Source organism: Pseudophryne corroboree, chromosome 6 (genome assembly GCF_028390025.1).
Source record: "Pseudophryne corroboree isolate aPseCor3 chromosome 6, aPseCor3.hap2, whole genome shotgun sequence".
NCBI lineage: Eukaryota > Metazoa > Chordata > Amphibia > Anura > Myobatrachidae > Pseudophryne > Pseudophryne corroboree.
Genome location: NC_086449.1, coordinates 237,001,443 through 237,019,743, shown reverse-complemented (window position 1 = coordinate 237,019,743; position 18,301 = coordinate 237,001,443). Strand labels below are relative to the sequence as shown.

The window sequence follows — 18,301 nt, the reverse complement described above, 5'->3', positions numbered from 1 at the left end:
CTCACACCTGTGGTGTGATCTTGTTAGTAAACTGTGTAGGTGCAGTGAGTGGGGTTTCAAGGCTTTGGTACCAAAAGAGCAGAGCAGGGACCTTTCATGTGCTGCACATACACTGGCTCAGGGCTAGCCTCCGCAGCGTGGAGTGCAACCAGGCACTGCTATGCCACCAAATCTCTGGGCCCCCCTTTGGTTCCTAATAATATTAGCTGAGTGATGGGGCAAGTGTTCCCTTTCCTGTCATTAATGACAAAGCTGAATGACTTGTCTCTGGCAACAATTTTTTGGTGTGAAACACCATTTAAGAAATGTATAACAAAATGCTGGTTTTCCTGCTGCAAAAGTTTGACTTAGGGGGTAATTCAGACCTGATCATTAGGCAGTGATTTTTGCTACCCTGCGATCAGATAGTCGCCGCCTACAGGGGGAGGGAGAATTCGCTGTGCAAGTGTGCGATCGCATGTGTAGCAGAGCTGCACAAACTGATTTTGTGCAGTCTCTGCTCAGCCCAGGACTTACTCTGCCGCTGCGAGTGTTTGCTGCTGACCGGGTCCGGAGCTGACGTCAGACACCCTCCCTGAAAACGCCTGAACCCGGATGTGTTTTTCCGGACACTCCTGTAAAACGGTCAGTTGCCACCCACAAACGGCTCTTCCTGTCAATTACCTTGCGATCACCTGTGCGATCGCTTTTTTTGCACCATCCCATCGCTAGGCACCGATGCCCGGTGCTGCGGTCAGTCGCACCTGCGCATTGCGGTGCATGCGCAGTTTAGATCTGATCGCCCGCTGTTTGAAAATGCACAGAACTTTGTGGACACCATAGTAACATTTTATGGGCCCCTAACCCCCTTTTAGAGACACCTCTCTCCACATTATTTGTTCATTGTATGCACCATAGTAGTGCCCTAGTAAATTGCATGCCCAGTAGTAGTTCAATAGTTCACTCTTGAAATAGTGGTGCCCTGGTTCACATTATGCCACACAGTGGTTAGCGGGCATTTCTGGGAACCTGGTAGACAACTTTATGACCTGGGCACAGATGGCTCAGGCCCCAGAGGTTGGTCCCCTAAGCCTCTGGGCCCCATTGCAATGGCACCCTCTGCATCCACTATAGCTCCGCCCATTTTCATTTGCCAATTTATGCAACTGAATCCCTGTTTGTAATTTATATAATTGAATAACTGCATATTAACAGATAGTGGGGGTAGTGGCAGGGGCGTATCTACCCATTGGCCAGGATAGCACTCGCCAGGGGCGCTGGCAGAAGAGGGGTGCCGCCTGGAGGTGCCACCCGCGGCCAAGGGGTAGACTTACATAGACTAGGCAGTTACCTGTTTGTACCGGAGACATGCAGCACAGCAGTCACTCGGTGTAATTAGCGCTGATGTCCGGCACCGTACTTCAGTGAAACAGCTCTAAAACTACAACTCCCAGCAGCCCTTGCTGCCAGGGGCTCCTGGCAGCAAGGGCTGCTGGGAGCTGTAGTTTTACTGAGAGCTGCATCACTGAAGTGCAGTGCTGGAGAGGAGACCTAAAAGGTAGGCAAGTATTGTTAAGGTACAAATCTTAGGCTTATACCCAATGGTATCTCCTAGGGCTAGATCCATCATCGCTTGGAAAGTGATAAAATAGAGAGAGAAAAAGTACCAGCCAATCAGCTCCTAGCTACCATTTTTCAAACACAGTCTGTGACATAGCAGTTAGGACCTGATTGGCTGGCACTATTTCACTCTCCATTTTATCACTTTCCAAGCGATGATGCATCTGACCCCTAGTCCTTTAGGGTAACTTTATAACCAATACAAATGGTGATCTCTGTGGCCCACGCCTGAGTATTACAGGAATTAACAACTAGAAATCATTATCAACAGTTTTCAGCCAAGTGAGCCACTTGTGATTGGCTCTTTGTGATCGATACAATGACGTTGATTGTTGTCTTCTTTATTACACGTCTAGGCATTATCTTTTGAGTGTGAGTTACTTTTTCTCTGCACAAGGCTGGGCTGTTTAGTTGATGCATCATAGGAAATGCATTTGTTCTAGATAAAACAAATGCTCTGAAACATGGGTACGGTGGGCACGTAAGTGAATATGGGGGGTATTTAATTAGGACTGTTTTTTTTGTCTCCTAGGCGGAAAAACTGGATTTTCGCTATTTTTAGGGTGAATGGGGATTCGCCCCATTTTAATAGCAGGGCCGTTTTTTTCGCCTAGGCAAAAAATTCAGTAGAAGTGAAAAACATGTGAATCGGCGAATCCACATGTTTTTTCACCTGCACCGGCGAAAACGTGGGTCATTTTTGCTGATATTGATGCCTTTTTCATCAATGCATTTTCAATAAAAAAAAAGGTTAAAAGGCATTGGCGAAAATGCCTTAAAAATGGGCGAAAATGGGCCACAATTGAATAGGCAGGGGGCCGAATTCAATAGCTACGAGATTACCAGAGCTAATTGAATACCCCCCATATGTCTTTTGCAGGTGTAAACAAGACACAAGTACTCCTATTGCAATTGCAGAGTTTTTAGTGAATGCAAATTGAATTTGCGATTTGGGGCACACATGTAGACAACTCTGCAGCAGCTCTATTATTTTATTTCCCTGTTATGTAATCATTACTGTAGTTATCAGTCTATGTGTTGGGATTACAAGGGACAGTGTGCTACTTACTGCTGTTTTTGAAGATATTAGCATTCACCAAGGAGGTACTTAACTAAGGAATGAGGTCACGCTGAGTGAGACATTTACATTGAAGCATAAAATGCTGGGGGGTCATTCAAGGGTGGATGCATTTACAGTAGCCGTCTTTCTGCAAATGCCACAGCTGATGGGTATCCTATTGAGACTCCCACCAGCTGTGGCGCAACTTTGTCGATGTACCCACAAAGATGCACCTTTGATCGGACATTAGAGCAGAGTTGCTCAGAATGTCCATTGGAAAGTGGCCACCGGTCCCAGGGGAACTGCGTCTTTCGACAGTCCCTGAGGCCAACATACCTACCACCGTTAGCCACCCCTTCCCAGTCACTGTCTAGGATCGCCCTTCGAAATTGCATGGTTCACCATGCAATAACTATATGCGTTCTCTGCCGGTAACAATCGGGACACATGCGCAGTGCATCTCGAACACGTGTAGATTTAAGACATCGGGCGCTTCATTTCATCCACATCTGAATCAGGCCCATTGTGTGGAATTTTACTGGTCTTGTGGATATTAAATTATAAATTGGCTCCATCTAGTGGTTACATTTCAAAACAGCTGTTACAGCAACAACCACCAGAGTGGAACAGATGAAGGAGAGGAATTGCATTTGTCTTCCCAGATTAAATGGACATTTTGATCTAGAAGGTAATCGAATCAAATTGAAGGCTTCAGTTTGCTTTTATAGCAAGGTCCCATTTTATCATGTTACAGAGCTTTTTGTTGTATACTACAGGTTGAGTATCCCATATCCAAATATTCCGAAATACGGACTGTTCCGAAATACGGACTTTTTTGAGTGAGAGTGAGATAGTGAAACCTTTGTATTTTGATGGCTCAATGTACACAAACTTTGGTTAATACACAAAATTATTAAAAATATTGTATTAAATGACCTTCATGCTGTGTGTATAAGGTGTATATGAAACATAAATGAATTGTGTGAATGTACACACACTTTGTTTAATGCACAAAGTTATAAAAAATATTGGCTAAACATACCTTCAGGCTGTGTGTATAAGGTGTATATGTAACATAAATGCATTCTGTGCTTGGACTTAGGTCCCATCACCATGATATCTCATTATGTTATGCAATTATTTCAAAATACGGAAAAATCCGATATCCAAAATACCTCTGGTCCCAAGCATTTTGGATAAGGGAGACTCAACCTGTAGTAACACCGTTAGGAGGATTTGTGCATAGCCATATTTCAAATATTGATTACTGTTTTTTTCATCTTTATAACAGATTCTTATGCATTGTCACATATTGGGGCAGATGTATTAAGCCTGGAGAAGGAATAAAGAAGTGATAAAGTAGTGATAAGTGCAAAGTGATAAAGCACCAGCCAGTCAGCTCCTAACTGTCATTTTTCCAGTCCGTAATGATTGGCTGGTGCGTTATCACCTTGTGCCTGGGATCCGGTCTGAAGATCGACAGTGTCTGGGTCGACAATGTTTAGGTCAACCACTATAGGTCGACAGTCACTAGGTTGACAGGGTTTGAAGGTCGACACGTTTTCTAGGTCGACATGCTCTGGGTCGACAGGTCAAAAGGTCGACATGAATTTTTCAAATTTGTTTTCTTTTTTCTAACTTTTTCGTACGTAACGATCCACGCGGACTACGATTGGGAATAGTAACCTGTGCCGAGCGCAGTGGTAGTGGAGCGAGGCACCTTGCTCGAAGCATGGCGAGCAAAGCGAGCCATGCGAGGGGACATGGTGCACTAATTGGGTTTCCTGGTCACTGTACGGAGAAAACGCCACCAAAAAAACATGAAAAACTCATGTCGACCTTTTGACCTGTCGACCTAGAAACCCTGTCGACCTTCAAACCCTGTCGACCTAGTGACTGTCGATCTATAGTGGTCGACCTAAACATTGTCGACCTAGACACTGTCGATCTAATGATCCACACCCCTTGTGCCTATCACTGCTTTATCACTTCTTTATCCCTTCTCCAGGTTAGTACATCTGCCCCATTGTTTGAGACATGAGCCTATTGGAGTGTAGTGGTTATAGAAAGTTTGGTATTGTTAACATTTTTATTTTGCTTTTGTATTTCAGTGATTCAGTTCAATGGTGTGAAGCTTGTGGTTACTACACCAGAGGATTCCCTCTTTGGTTACCGTGGCGGTAACATCACTCTACCATGCTCATTTCACTATGAGCCAAAGTTACAGTCACCAAGAAGGATCCGCATCAAGTGGTCCAAACTACACAAAGATAACACCAGGGAGAGGGATGTGCTGGTGGCTATTGGCTTAAGGCACCGTAGTTTTGGTGAATACAAAGGCCGAGTTCACTTGCGCCAAAACACCCCAAATGAGGTGTCCCTTGTCATTAATGATTTACGTCTGGAGGATTACGGAAAGTACAAGTGTGAAATCATTGATGGGCTTGAAGATGAAAGCGGAATAGTGGAATTGGAATTAAGAGGTAAGCAAGTAAAAGTATGCCTCTATAATGGTGCCCTGCATAAGCAGTTCTGTAGCTAGCCTGGTGTAGACGTTGCACACTGACGGTACACATCAGCAATTCACTGCCACAAATACTCAAATGCTTAAAAGTCTGCTCATTAAAGGTGGAATCAAACAAAGTGCAAATAACTGAATTAGAACTAGAAAACAGGATTGTTAATTACATGTGTTGCTGTGAACATGTTCTGTGCTTGTTTGCTGAGCATATCTTGGGTAAAATTGTGCAGCTTATGTTCAGAAAATTAAGCACAACTACAAGGATGCATTATATGACCGGAGAGGCAGAACAGGGGTATGAGATTGTGTTTGTGCAAATGCAGCCATGTAGACCAGTGCGTAAGTGGCGGATGTACGCCTGTCAGGAGGCATATGTTTCACACTTAGTATAGAGTGGGTGCAAGTATACATTGATGATGATGGCTAGTAATAATCCAGGTGCCCTGTCCTGGCGGAGGTGTGCAATTCTCAGGGTGCGTATTGCTCTGCATATGTACAGAAATGCGATTTTTTTTTTTCCATACTAGTTTAGTCTCAGTAAAGCACACATAATTTGCTTCCCGTTCTGCTTCAGCCACAGTGTCGTTTACTCTCTTCATTATTTCACTTCCCTTGTTCCTCCATTCAAACAGATCCTATAGTGGGAAATGCCTCTGAAACAGCAAATATTTACTCATATTAGGTATAGAAATACACATACTGTACATGTCATATGTACTAGGGATGGACATCAGAAACGCACCATCAAATTATAGCTGGCTTCCGGCATCTAAACTTTCGATGCTATCGTAACTAACCATCGCACCAAAAGAATTAGATGAAAGAAAAAAACATTCCAATGGTTTGTGCATGAAAACCATGTTAAACAGCTTAGTTCAGCTGTATTATAACACTGGGTGATCATCACTTATTATACACCATCCAATGGCAGCTACCGGGGGCGGATTAGGATTGAACACCATCCCGGGAAATTTATGGAAGCAGCCCTAATGGGGGCGGAGTCTGTTGAGGAGAGGGGCCTGTCAAAAGGGCATGGTCACTCCTCAGTGGTCCTGATTCTGAGATAGACACAGTTGGGGCCTCCTTTGCTTTACGTTATGCTAATGTTTACCTGCGACTTTATGCATATGCTGCTACAATGCCCTTCCCTGATGTACATCCGTACGTCTGAATATACAAGCACTGATATGCCCACTTTCAGTGTCTACTGACACTGCAGTCATGCCTTTACTCCACTTCTGATTTTATTGATTTTTCATTCTAAAAACCTCCTTTTTTTGAAATCTTATATGTTTCAAAGTACAGGGAGGGGACATACACTACATACAGCACAGTACAGGGAGGGGGCACACACTACATACAGCACAGTACAGGGAGGGGGCACACACTACATACAGCACAGTACAGGGAGGGGAGCACACACTACATACAGCACAATACAGGGAGGGGTCACACACTACATACAGCACAGTACAGGGAGGGGGAGCACACACTACATACAGCACAGTACAGGGAGGGAGCACATACTACATACAGCACAGTACAGGGAGGGAGCACATACTACATACAGCACAGTACAGGGAGGGAGCACACACTACATACAGCACAGTACAGGGAGGGAGCACACACTACATACAGTACAGGGAGGGAGCACACACTACATAAAGCACAGTACAGGGAGGGGGAGCACACACTACATACAGTACAGGGAGGGAGCACACACTACATACAGCACAGTACAGGGAGGAAGCACACACTACATAGAGCACAGTACAGGGAGGGAGCACACACTACATAAAGCACAGTACAGGGAGGGGGAGCACACACTACATACAGTACAGGGAGGGAGCACACACTACATACAGCACAGTACAGGGAGGGAGCACACACTACATACAGCACAGTACAGGGAGGGAGCACACACTACATAGAGCACAGTACAGGGAGGGAGCACACACTACATAAAGCACAGTACAGGGAGGGGGAGCACACACTACATACAGTACAGGGAGGGAGCACACACTACATACAGCACAGTACAGGGAGGGAGCACACACTACATAGAGCACAGTACAGGGAGGGAGCACACACTACATAAAGCACAGTACAGGGAGGGGGAGCACACACTACATACAGTACAGGGAGGGAGCACACACTACATACAGCACAGTACAGGGAGGGGGACATACACTACATACAGCACAGTACAGGGAGGGGGCACACACTACATACAGTACAGGGAGGGGGCACACACTACATACAGCACAGTACAGGGAGGGGAGCACACACTACATACAGCACAATACAGGGAGGGGTCACACACTACATACAGCACAGTACAGGGAGGGGGAGCACACACTACATACAGCACAGTACAGGGAGGGAGCAAATACTACATACAGCACAGTACAGGGAGGGAGCACATACTACATACAGCACAGTACAGGGAGGGAGCACACACTACATACAGCACAGTACAGGGAGGGAGCACACACTACATACAGCACAGTACAGGGAGGGAGCACACACTACATAAAGCACAGTACAGGGAGGGGGAGCACACACTACATACAGTACAGGGAGGGAGCACACACTACATACAGCACAGTACAGGGAGGGAGCACACACTACATAGAGCACAGTACAGGGAGGGAGCACACACTACATAAAGCACAGTACAGGGAGGGGGAGCACACACTACATACAGTACAGGGAGGGAGCACACACTACATACAGCACAGTACAGGGAGGGAGCACACACTACATACAGCACAGTACAGGGAGGGAGCACACACTACATAGAGCACAGTACAGGGAGGGAGCACACACTACATAAAGCACAGTACAGGGAGGGGGAGCACACACTACATACAGTACAGGGAGGGGGACATACACTACATACAGCACAGTACAGGGAGGGGGCACACACTACATACAGTACAGGGAGGGGGCACACACTACATACAGCACAGTACAGGGAGGGGAGCACCAACTACATACAGCACAATACAGGGAGGGGTCACACACTACATACAGCACAGTACAGGGAGGGGGAGCACACACTACATACAGCACAGTACAGGGAGGGAGCAAATACTACATACAGCACAGTACAGGGAGGGAGCACATACTACATACAGCACAGTACAGGGAGGGAGCACACACTACATACAGCACAGTACAGGGAGGGAGCACACACTACATACAGCACAGTACAGGGAGGGAGCACACACTACATAAAGCACAGTACAGGGAGGGGGAGCACACACTACATACAGTACAGGGAGGGAGCACACACTACATACAGCACAGTACAGGGAGGGAGCACACACTACATAGAGCACAGTACAGGGAGGGAGCACACACTACATAAAGCACAGTACAGGGAGGGGGAGCACACACTACATACAGTACAGGGAGGGAGCACACACTACATACAGCACAGTAAGGGAGCACACACTACATACAGCACAGTACAGGGAGGGAGCACACACTACATAGAGCACAGTACAGGGAGGGAGCACACACTACATAAAGCACAGTACAGGGAGGGGGAGCACACACTACATACAGTACAGGGAGGGAGCACACACTACATACAGCACAGTACAGGGAGGGAGCACACACTACATACAGCACAGTACAGGGAGGGGGAGCACACACTACATACAGTAAAGGGAGGGAGCACACACTACATACAGCACAGTACAGGGAGGGGGAGCACACACTACATACAGCACAGTACAGGGAGGGAGCGCACACTACATAGAGCACAGTACAGGGAGGGAGCACACACTACATAAAGCACAGTACAGGGAGGGGGAGCACACACTACATACAGTACAGGGAGGGAGCACACACTACATACAGTACAGGGAGGGGGACATACACTACATACAGCACAGTACAGGGAGGGGGCACACACTACATACAGCACAGTACAGGGAGGGGGCACACACTACATACAGCACAGTACAGGGAGGGGAGCACACACTACATACAGCACAATACAGGGAGGGGTCGCACACTACATACAGCACAGTACAGGGAGGGGGAGCACACACTACATACAGCACAGTACAGGGAGGTAGCACATACTACATACAGCACAGTACAGGGAGGGACCACATACTACATACAGCACTGTACAGGGAGGGAGCACACACTACATACAGCATAGTACAGGGAGGGAGCACACACTACATACAGCACAGTACAGGGAGGGAGCACACACTACATAAAGCACAGTACAGGGAGGGGGAGCACACACTACATACAGTACAGGGAGGGAGCACACACTTCATACAGCACAGTACAGGGAGGGAGCACACACTACATAGAGCACAGTACAGGGAGGGAGCACACACTACATAAAGCACAGTACAGGGAGGGGGAGCACACACTACATACAGTACAGGGAGGGAGCACACACTTCATACAGCACAGTACAGGGAGGGAGCACACACTACATAGAGCACAGTACAGGGAGGGAGCACACACTACATAAAGCACAGTACAGGGAGGGGGAGCACACACTACATACAGTACAGGGAGGGAGCACACACTACATACAGCACAGTACAGGGAGGGAGCACACACTACATACAGCACAGTACAGGGAGGGAGCACACACTACATAGAGCACAGTACAGGGAGGGAGCACACACTACATAAAGCACAGTACAGGGAGGGGGAGCACACACTACATACAGTACAGGGAGGGAGCACACACTACATACAGCACAGTACAGGGAGGGAGCACACACTACATACAGCACAGTACAGGGAGGGAGCACACACTACATACAGCACAGTACAGGGAGGGGGAGCACACACTACATACAGTACAGGGAGGGAGCACACACTACATACAGCACAGTACAGGGAGGGGGAGCACACACTACATACAGTATAGGGAGGGAGCACACACTACATACAGCACAGTACAGGGAGGGGGAGCACACACTACATACAGCACAGTACAGGGAGGGGGAGCACACACTACATACAGCACAGTACAGGGAGGGAGCACACACTACATACAGCACAGTACAGGGATGGGGAGCACACATTACATACAGCACAGTAGAGGGAGGGGGAGCACACACTACATACAACACAATACAGGGAGGGGGAGTACACACTACATACAGCACAGTACAGGGAGGGGGAGCACACACTACATACAGCACAGTACAGGGAGGGAGCACACACTACATACAGCACAGTACAGGGAGGGGGAGCACACATTACATACAGCACAATATAGGGAGGGAGCACACACTACATACAGCACAGTACAGGGAGGAGGAGCACACACTACATGCAGCACAGTACAGGGAGGGGGCACACACTATATACAGCACAGTACAGGGAGGGGGAGCACACACTACATACAGCACAGTACAGGGAGGGGGAGCACACACTACATACAGCACAGTACAGGGAGGGAGCACACACTACATACAGCACAGTACAGGGAGGGGGAGCACACATTACATACAGCACAGTAGAGGGAGGGGGAGCACACACTACATACAACACAATACAGGGAGGGGGAGTACACACTACATACAGCACAGTACAGGGAGGGGGAGCACACACTACATACAGCACAGTACAGGGAGGGAGCACACACTACATACAGCACAGTACAGGGAGGGGGAGCACACATTACATACAGCACAATATAGGGAGGGAGCACACACTACATACAGCACAGTACAGGGAGGAGGAGCACACACTACATGCAGCACAGTACAGGGAGGGGGCACACATTATATACAGCACAGTACAGGGAGGGAGCACACACTACATACAGCACAGTACAGGGAGGGGGAGCACACACTACATACAGCACAGTACAGGGAGGAAGCACACACTACATACAGCACAGTACAGGGAGGAAGCACACACTACATACAGCACAGTATAGGGAGGGGAGCACACACTACTTACAGCACAGTACAGGGAGGGGGAGCACACACTACTTACAGCACAGTATAGGGAGGGGGAGCACACACTACATACAGCACAGTACAGGGAGGGGGAGCACACACTACATACAGCACAGTATAGGGAGGGAGCACACACTACATACAGCACAATACAGGGAGAGGGAGCACACACTACATACAGCACAGTACAGGGAGGGAGCACACACTACATACAGCACAGTACAGGGAGAGGGAGCACACACACTACATACAGTACAGGGAGGGGGAGCACACACTACATACAGCACAGTACAGGGAGGGGGAGCACACACTAGATACAGCACAGTACAGGGAGGGGGAGCACACACTACATACAGCACAGTACAGGGAGGGGAAGCACACACTACATACAGCACAGTACAGAGAGGGGAACACACACTACAGGGAGGGAGCACACACTACATACAGCACCGTACTGGGAGGGGGAGCACACACTACATACAGCACAGTACAGGGAGGGAGCACACACTACATACAGCACAGTACAGGGAGGGGGAGCACACACTACACACAGTACAGGGAGGGAGCACACACAACATACAGCACAATACAGGGAGCGAGCAGACACTACATACAGCACATTACAGGGAGGGGAATCACACACTACATACAGCACAGTACAGGGAGGGGAGCACACACTATATACAGCACAGTACAGGGAGGGGAGCACACACTACATACAGTACAGTACAGTACAGGGAGGGGGAGCATATACTACATACAGCACAGCACTGTACAGAGAGGGGAAGCATACTACATACAGAATAGTACAGGGAGGGGGAGCACACACTACATACATAATAGTACAGGGAGGGGGAGCACACACTGCATACAGCACAGTTCAGGGAGGGAGCACACACTACATACAGTACAGGAAGGGGGAGCACACACTACATACAGCACAGTACAGGGAGGGGGAGTACACACTACATACAGCACAGTACAGGGAGGGGGAGCACACACTACATACAGCACAGTACAGGGAGGGGGAGCACACACTACATACTAGAGATGAGCGCCGGAAATTTTTCGGGTTTTGTGTTTTGGTTTTGGGTTCGGTTCCGCGGCCGTGTTTTCGGTTCGACCGCGTTTTGGCAAAACCTCACCGAATTTTTTTTGTCGGATTCGGGTGTGTTTTGGATTTGGGTGTTTTTTTCAAAAAACCCTAAAAAACAGCTTAAATCATAGAATTTGGGGGTCATTTTGATCCCAAAGTATTATTAACCTCAAAAACCATAATTTACACTCATTTTCAGTCTATTCTGAATACCTCACACCTCACAATATTATTTTTAGTCCTAAAATTTGCACCGAGGTCGCTGTGTGAGTAAGATAAGCGACCCTAGTGGCCGACACAAACACCGGGCCCATCTAGGAGTGGCACTGCAGTGTCACGCAGGATGGCCCTTCCAAAAAACCCTCCCCAAACAGCACATGACGCAAAGAAAAATAAAAGAAAAAAGAGTTGCAAGATGGAATTGTCCTTGGGCCCTCCCACCCACCCTTATGTTGTATAAACAGGACATGCACACTTTAACCAACCCATCATTTCAGTGACAGGGTCTGCCACACGACTGTGACTGATATGACGGGTTGGTTTGGACCCCCCCCAAAAAAGAAGCAATTAATCTCTCCTTGCACAAACTGGCTCTACAGAGGCAAGATGTCCACCTCATCATCATCCTCCGATATATCACCGTGTACATCCCCCTCCTCACAGATTATCAATTCGTCCCCACTGGAATCCACCATCTCAGCTCCCTGTGTACTTTGTGGAGGCAATTGCTGCTGGTCAATGTCTCCGCGGAGGAATTGATTATAATTCATTTTAATGAACATCATCTTCTCCACATTTTCTGGATGTAACCTCGTACGCCGATTGCTGACAAGGTGAGCGGCGGCATTAAACACTCTTTCGGAGTACACACTTGTGGGAGGGCAACTTAGGTAGAATAAAGCCAGTTTTGCAAGGGCCTCCAAATTGCCTCTTTTTCCTGCCAGTATAAGTACGGACTGTGTGACGTGCCTACTTGGATGCGGTCCCTCATATAATCCTCCACCATTCTTTCAATGTTGAGAGAATCATATGCAGTGACAGTAGACGACATGTCCGTAATCGTTGTCAGGTCCTTCAGTCCGGACCAGATGTCAGCATCAGCAGTCGCTCCAGACTGCCCTGCATCACCGCCAGCGGGTGGGCTCGGAATTCTGAGCCTTTTCCTCGCACCCCCAGTTGCGGGAGAATGTGAAGGAGGAGATGTTGACAGGTCGCGTTCCGCTTGACTTGACAATTTTCTCACCAGCAGGTCTTTCAACCCCAGCAGACTTGTGTCTGCCGGAAAGAGAGATCCAAGGTAGGCTTTAAATCTAGGATCGAGCATGGTGGCCAAAATGTAGTGCTCTGATTTCAACAGATTGACCACCCGTGAATCCTTGTTAAGCGAATTAAGGGCTCCATCCACAAGTCCCACATGCCTAGCGGAATCGCTCCGTGTTAGCTCCTCCTTCAATGTCTCCAGCTTCTTCTGCAAAAGCCTGATGAGGGGAATGACCTGACTCAGGCTGGCAGTGTCTGAACTGACTTCACGTGTGGCAAGTTCAAAGGGCATCAGAACCTTGCACAACGTTGAAATCATTCTCCACTGCGCTTGAGACAGGTGCATTCCACCTCCTATATCGTGCTCAATTGTATAGGCTTGAATGGCCTTTTGCTGCTCCTCCAACCTCTGAAGCATATAGAGGGTTGAATTCCACCTCGTTACCACTTCTTGCTTCAGATGATGGCAGGGCAGGTTCAGTAGTTTTTGGTGGTGCTCCAGTCTTCTGTACGTGGTGCCTGTACGCCGAAAGTGTCCTGCAATTCTTCTGGCCACCGACAGCATCTCTTGCACGCCCCTGTCGTTTTTTAAAAAATTCTGCACAACCAAATTCAAGGTATGTGCAAAACATGGGACGTGCTGGAATTTGCCCATATTTAATGCACACACAATATTGCTGGCGTTGTCCGATGCCACAAATCCACAGGAGAGTCCAATTGGGGTAAGCCATTCCGCGATGATCTTCCTCAGTTGCCGTAAGAGGTTTTCAGCTGTGTGCGTATTCTGGAAAGCGGTGATACAAAGCGTAGCCTGCCTAGGAAAGAGTTGGCGTTTGCGAGATGCTGCTACTGGTGCCGCCGCTGCTGTTCTTGCGGCGGGAGTCCATACATCTACCCAGTGGGCTGTCACAGTCATATAGTCCTGACCCTGCCCTGCTCCACTTGTCCACATGTCCGTGGTTAAGTGGACATTGGGTACAACTGCATTTTTTAGGACACTGGTGAGTCTTTTTCTGACGTCCGTGTACATTCTCGGTATCGCCTGCCTAGAGAAGTGGAACCTAGATGGTATTTGGTAACGGGGGCACACTGCCTCAATAAATTGTCTAGTTCCCTGTGAACTAACAGCGGATACCGGACGCACGTCTAACACCAACATAGTTGTCAAGGCCTCAGTTATCCGCTTTGCAGCAGGATGACTGCTGTGATATTTAATCTTCCTCGCAAAGGACTGTTGAACAGTCAATTGCTTACTGGAAGTAGTACAAGTGGGCTTACGACTTCCCCTCTGGGATGACCATCGACTCCCAGCAGCAACAACAGCAGCGCCAGCAGCAGTAGGCGTTACACGCAAGGATGCATCGGAGGAATCCCAGGCAGGAGAGGAATCATCAGAATTGCCAGTGACATGGCCTGCAGGACTATTGGCATTCCTGGGGAAGGAGGAAATTGACACTGAGGGAGTTGGTGGGGTGGTTTGCGTGAGCTTGGTTACAAGAGGAAGGGATTTACTGGTCAGTGGACTGCTTCCGCTGTCGGCCAAAGTTTTTGAACTTGTCACTGACTTATTATGAATGCGCTGCAGGTGACGTATAAGTGAGGATGTTCCGAGGTGGTTAACGTCCTTACCCCTACTTATTACAGCTTGACAAAGGGAACACACGGCTTGACAAACGTTGTCCGCATTTCTGGTGAAATACTTCCACACCGAAGAGCTGATTTTTTTGGTATTTTCACCAGGCATGTCAACGGCCATATTCCTCCCACGGACAACAGGTGTCTCCCCGGGTGCCTGACTTAAACAAACCACCTCACCATCAGAATCCTCCTGGTCAATTTCCTCCCCAGCGCCAGCAACACCCATATCCTCCTCATCCTGGTGTACTTCAACACTGACATCTTCAATCTGACTATCAGGAACTGGACTGCGGGTGCTCCTTCCAGCACTTGCAGGGGGCGTGCAAATGGTGGAAGGCGCATGCTCTTCACGTCCAGTGTTGGGAAGGTCAGGCATCGCAACCGACACAATTGGACTCTCCTTGTGGATTTGGGATTTCGAAGAACGCACAGTTCTTTGCGGTGCTACTGCTTTTGCCAGCTTGAGTCTTTTCATTTTTCTAGCGAGAGGCTGAGTGCCTCCATCCTCATGTGAAGCTGAACCACTAGCCATGAACATAGGCCAGGGCCTCAGCCGTTCCTTGCCACTCCGTGTGGTAAATGGCATATTGGCAAGTTTACGCTTCTCCTCCGACAATTTTATTTTAGGTTTTGGAGTCCTTTTTTTACTGATATTTGGTGTTTTGGATTTGACATGCTCTGTACTATGACATTGGGCATCGGCCTTGGCAGACGACGTTGCTGGCATTTCATCGTCTCGGCCATGACTAGTGGCAGCAGCTTCAGCACGAGGTGGAAGTGGATCTTGATCTTTCCCTAATTTTGGAACCTCAACATTTTTGTTCTCCATATTTTAATAGGCACAACTAAAAGGCACCTCAGGTAAACAATGGAGATGGATGGATACTAGTATACAATTATGGATGGACTGCCGAGTGCCGACACAGAGGTTGCTACAGCCGTGGACTATTGTACTGTACTGTGTCTGCTGCTAATATAGACTGGATGATAATGAGATGTAGTATGTATGTATAAAGAAGAAAGAAAAAAAAACCACGGGTAGGTGGTATACAATTATGGACGGACTGCCGAGTGCCGACACAGAGGTAGCTACAGCCGTGGACTACCGTACTGTGTCTGCTGCTAATATAGACTGGTTGATAAAGAGATGTAGTATGTATGTATAAAGAAGAAAGAAAAAAAAACCACGGGTAGGTGGTATACAATTATGGATGGACTGCCGAGTGCCGACACAGAGGTAGCTACAGCCGTGGACTACCGTACTGTACTGTGTCTGCTGCTAATATAGACTGGATGATAATGAGATGTAGTATGTATGTATAAAGAAGAAAGAAAAAAAAACCACGGGTAGGTGGTATACAATTATGGATGGACTGCCGAGTGCCGACACAGAGGTAGCTACAGCCGTGGACTACCGTACTGTGTCTGCTGCTAATATAGACTGGTTGATAAAGAGATGTAGTATGTATAAAGAAGAAAGAAAAAAAAACCACGGGTAGGTGGTATACAATTATGGATGGACTGCCGAGTGCCGACACAGAGGTAGCTACAGCCGTGGACTACCGTACTGTACTGTGTCTGCTGCTAATATAGACTGGATGATAATGAGATGTAGTATGTATAAAGAAGAAAGAAAAAAAAAACCACGGGTAGGTGGTATACAATTATGGATGGACTGCCGAGTGCCGACACAGAGGTAGCTACAGCCGTGGACTACCGTACTGTGTCTGCTGCTAATATAGACTGGTTGATAATGAGATGTAGTATGTATAAAGAAGAAAGGAAAAAAAAAACCACGGGTAGGTGGTATACAATTATGGACGGACTGCCGAGTGCCGACACAGAGGTAGCTACAGCCGTGGACTACCGTACTGTACTGTGTCTGCTGCTAATATTAGACTGGATGATAATGAGATGTAGTATGTATAAAGAAGAAAGAAAAAAAAAAACCACGGGTAGGTGGTATACAATTATGGATGGACTGCCGAGTGCCGACACAGAGGTAGCTACAGCCGTGAACTACCGTACTGTGTCTGCTGCGACTGGATGATAAATAATGATATAAAAAATATATATATATATCACTACTGCAGCCGGACAGGTATATATTATATAATGACGGACCTGCTGGACACTGTCTGTCAGCAGAATGAGTTTTTTATTTTATAGAATAAAAAAACACCACACAAGTCACACGACGTGTGTTTAACTTTTACAGGCAGACATTCACAATACAATATAGTATACTATATACTGGTGGTCAGGTCACTGGTCAGTCACACTGGCAGTGGCACTCCTGCAGAAAAAAAGTGTGCACTGTTTAATTTTAATATGTACTCCTGGCTCCTGCTATAACCTAACTGCTCCCCAGTCTCCCCCACAATTAAGCTGTGTGAGCACAGTCAGATATTATACATAGATGATGCAGCAGCACACTGGGCTGAGCACAGATATGGTATGTGACTGAGTCACTGTGTATCGTTTTTTCAGGCAGAGAACGGATTATATTAAATAATATAAAACTGCACTGGTGGTCACTGGTCAGTCACTAGTATAACTAACTAATACTATCAGCAAAATTCTGCACTCTCTGTCTGAGTACTCCTCCTAAGCTCCAGTAAATGAAGTGTCACTGTCTCACTCTGTCACTAGTATAACTAACTAATACTATCAGCAAAATTCTGCACTCTCTGTCTGAGTACTCCTCCTAAGCTCCAGTAAATGAAGTGTCACTGTCTCACTCTCACTCTCCTATCTATTTCTTCTCTAAACGGAGAGGACGCCAGCCACGTCCTCTCACTATCAATCTCAATGCACGTGTAAAATGGCGGCGACGCGCGGCTCCTTATATAGAATCCGAGTCTCGCGATAGAATCCGAGCCTCGCGAGAATCCGACAGCGTCACGATGACGTTCGGGCGCGCTCGGGTTAACCGAGCAAGGCGGGAAAATCCGAGTCGCTCGGATCCGTGTAAAAAAAGCTGAAGTTCGGGCGGGTTCGGATTCCGAGGAACCGAACCCGCTCATCTCTACTACATACAGCACAGTACAGGGAGGGAGCACACACTACATACAGCACAGTACAGGGAGGGGGAGCACACATTACATACAGCACAGTAGAGGGAGGGGGAGCACACACTACATACAACACAATACAGGGAGGGGGAGTAC

The 18,301-nt window shown here is 47.6% G+C and overlaps 1 protein-coding gene across 1 annotated transcript in view; it reads left to right on the top strand.

Annotated features, from left to right (window-relative positions):
- HAPLN3 (hyaluronan and proteoglycan link protein 3) overlaps nt 1–18,301 on the top strand; it is a 76,059-nt gene that overhangs the window by 27,988 nt on the left and 29,770 nt on the right. Inside the window, exon 3 of the mRNA XM_063925778.1 lies at nt 4,771–5,142. Coding sequence (XP_063781848.1) covers nt 4,771–5,142 — 372 coding nt within the window. The remainder of the gene's footprint in view (nt 1–4,770; nt 5,143–18,301) is intronic.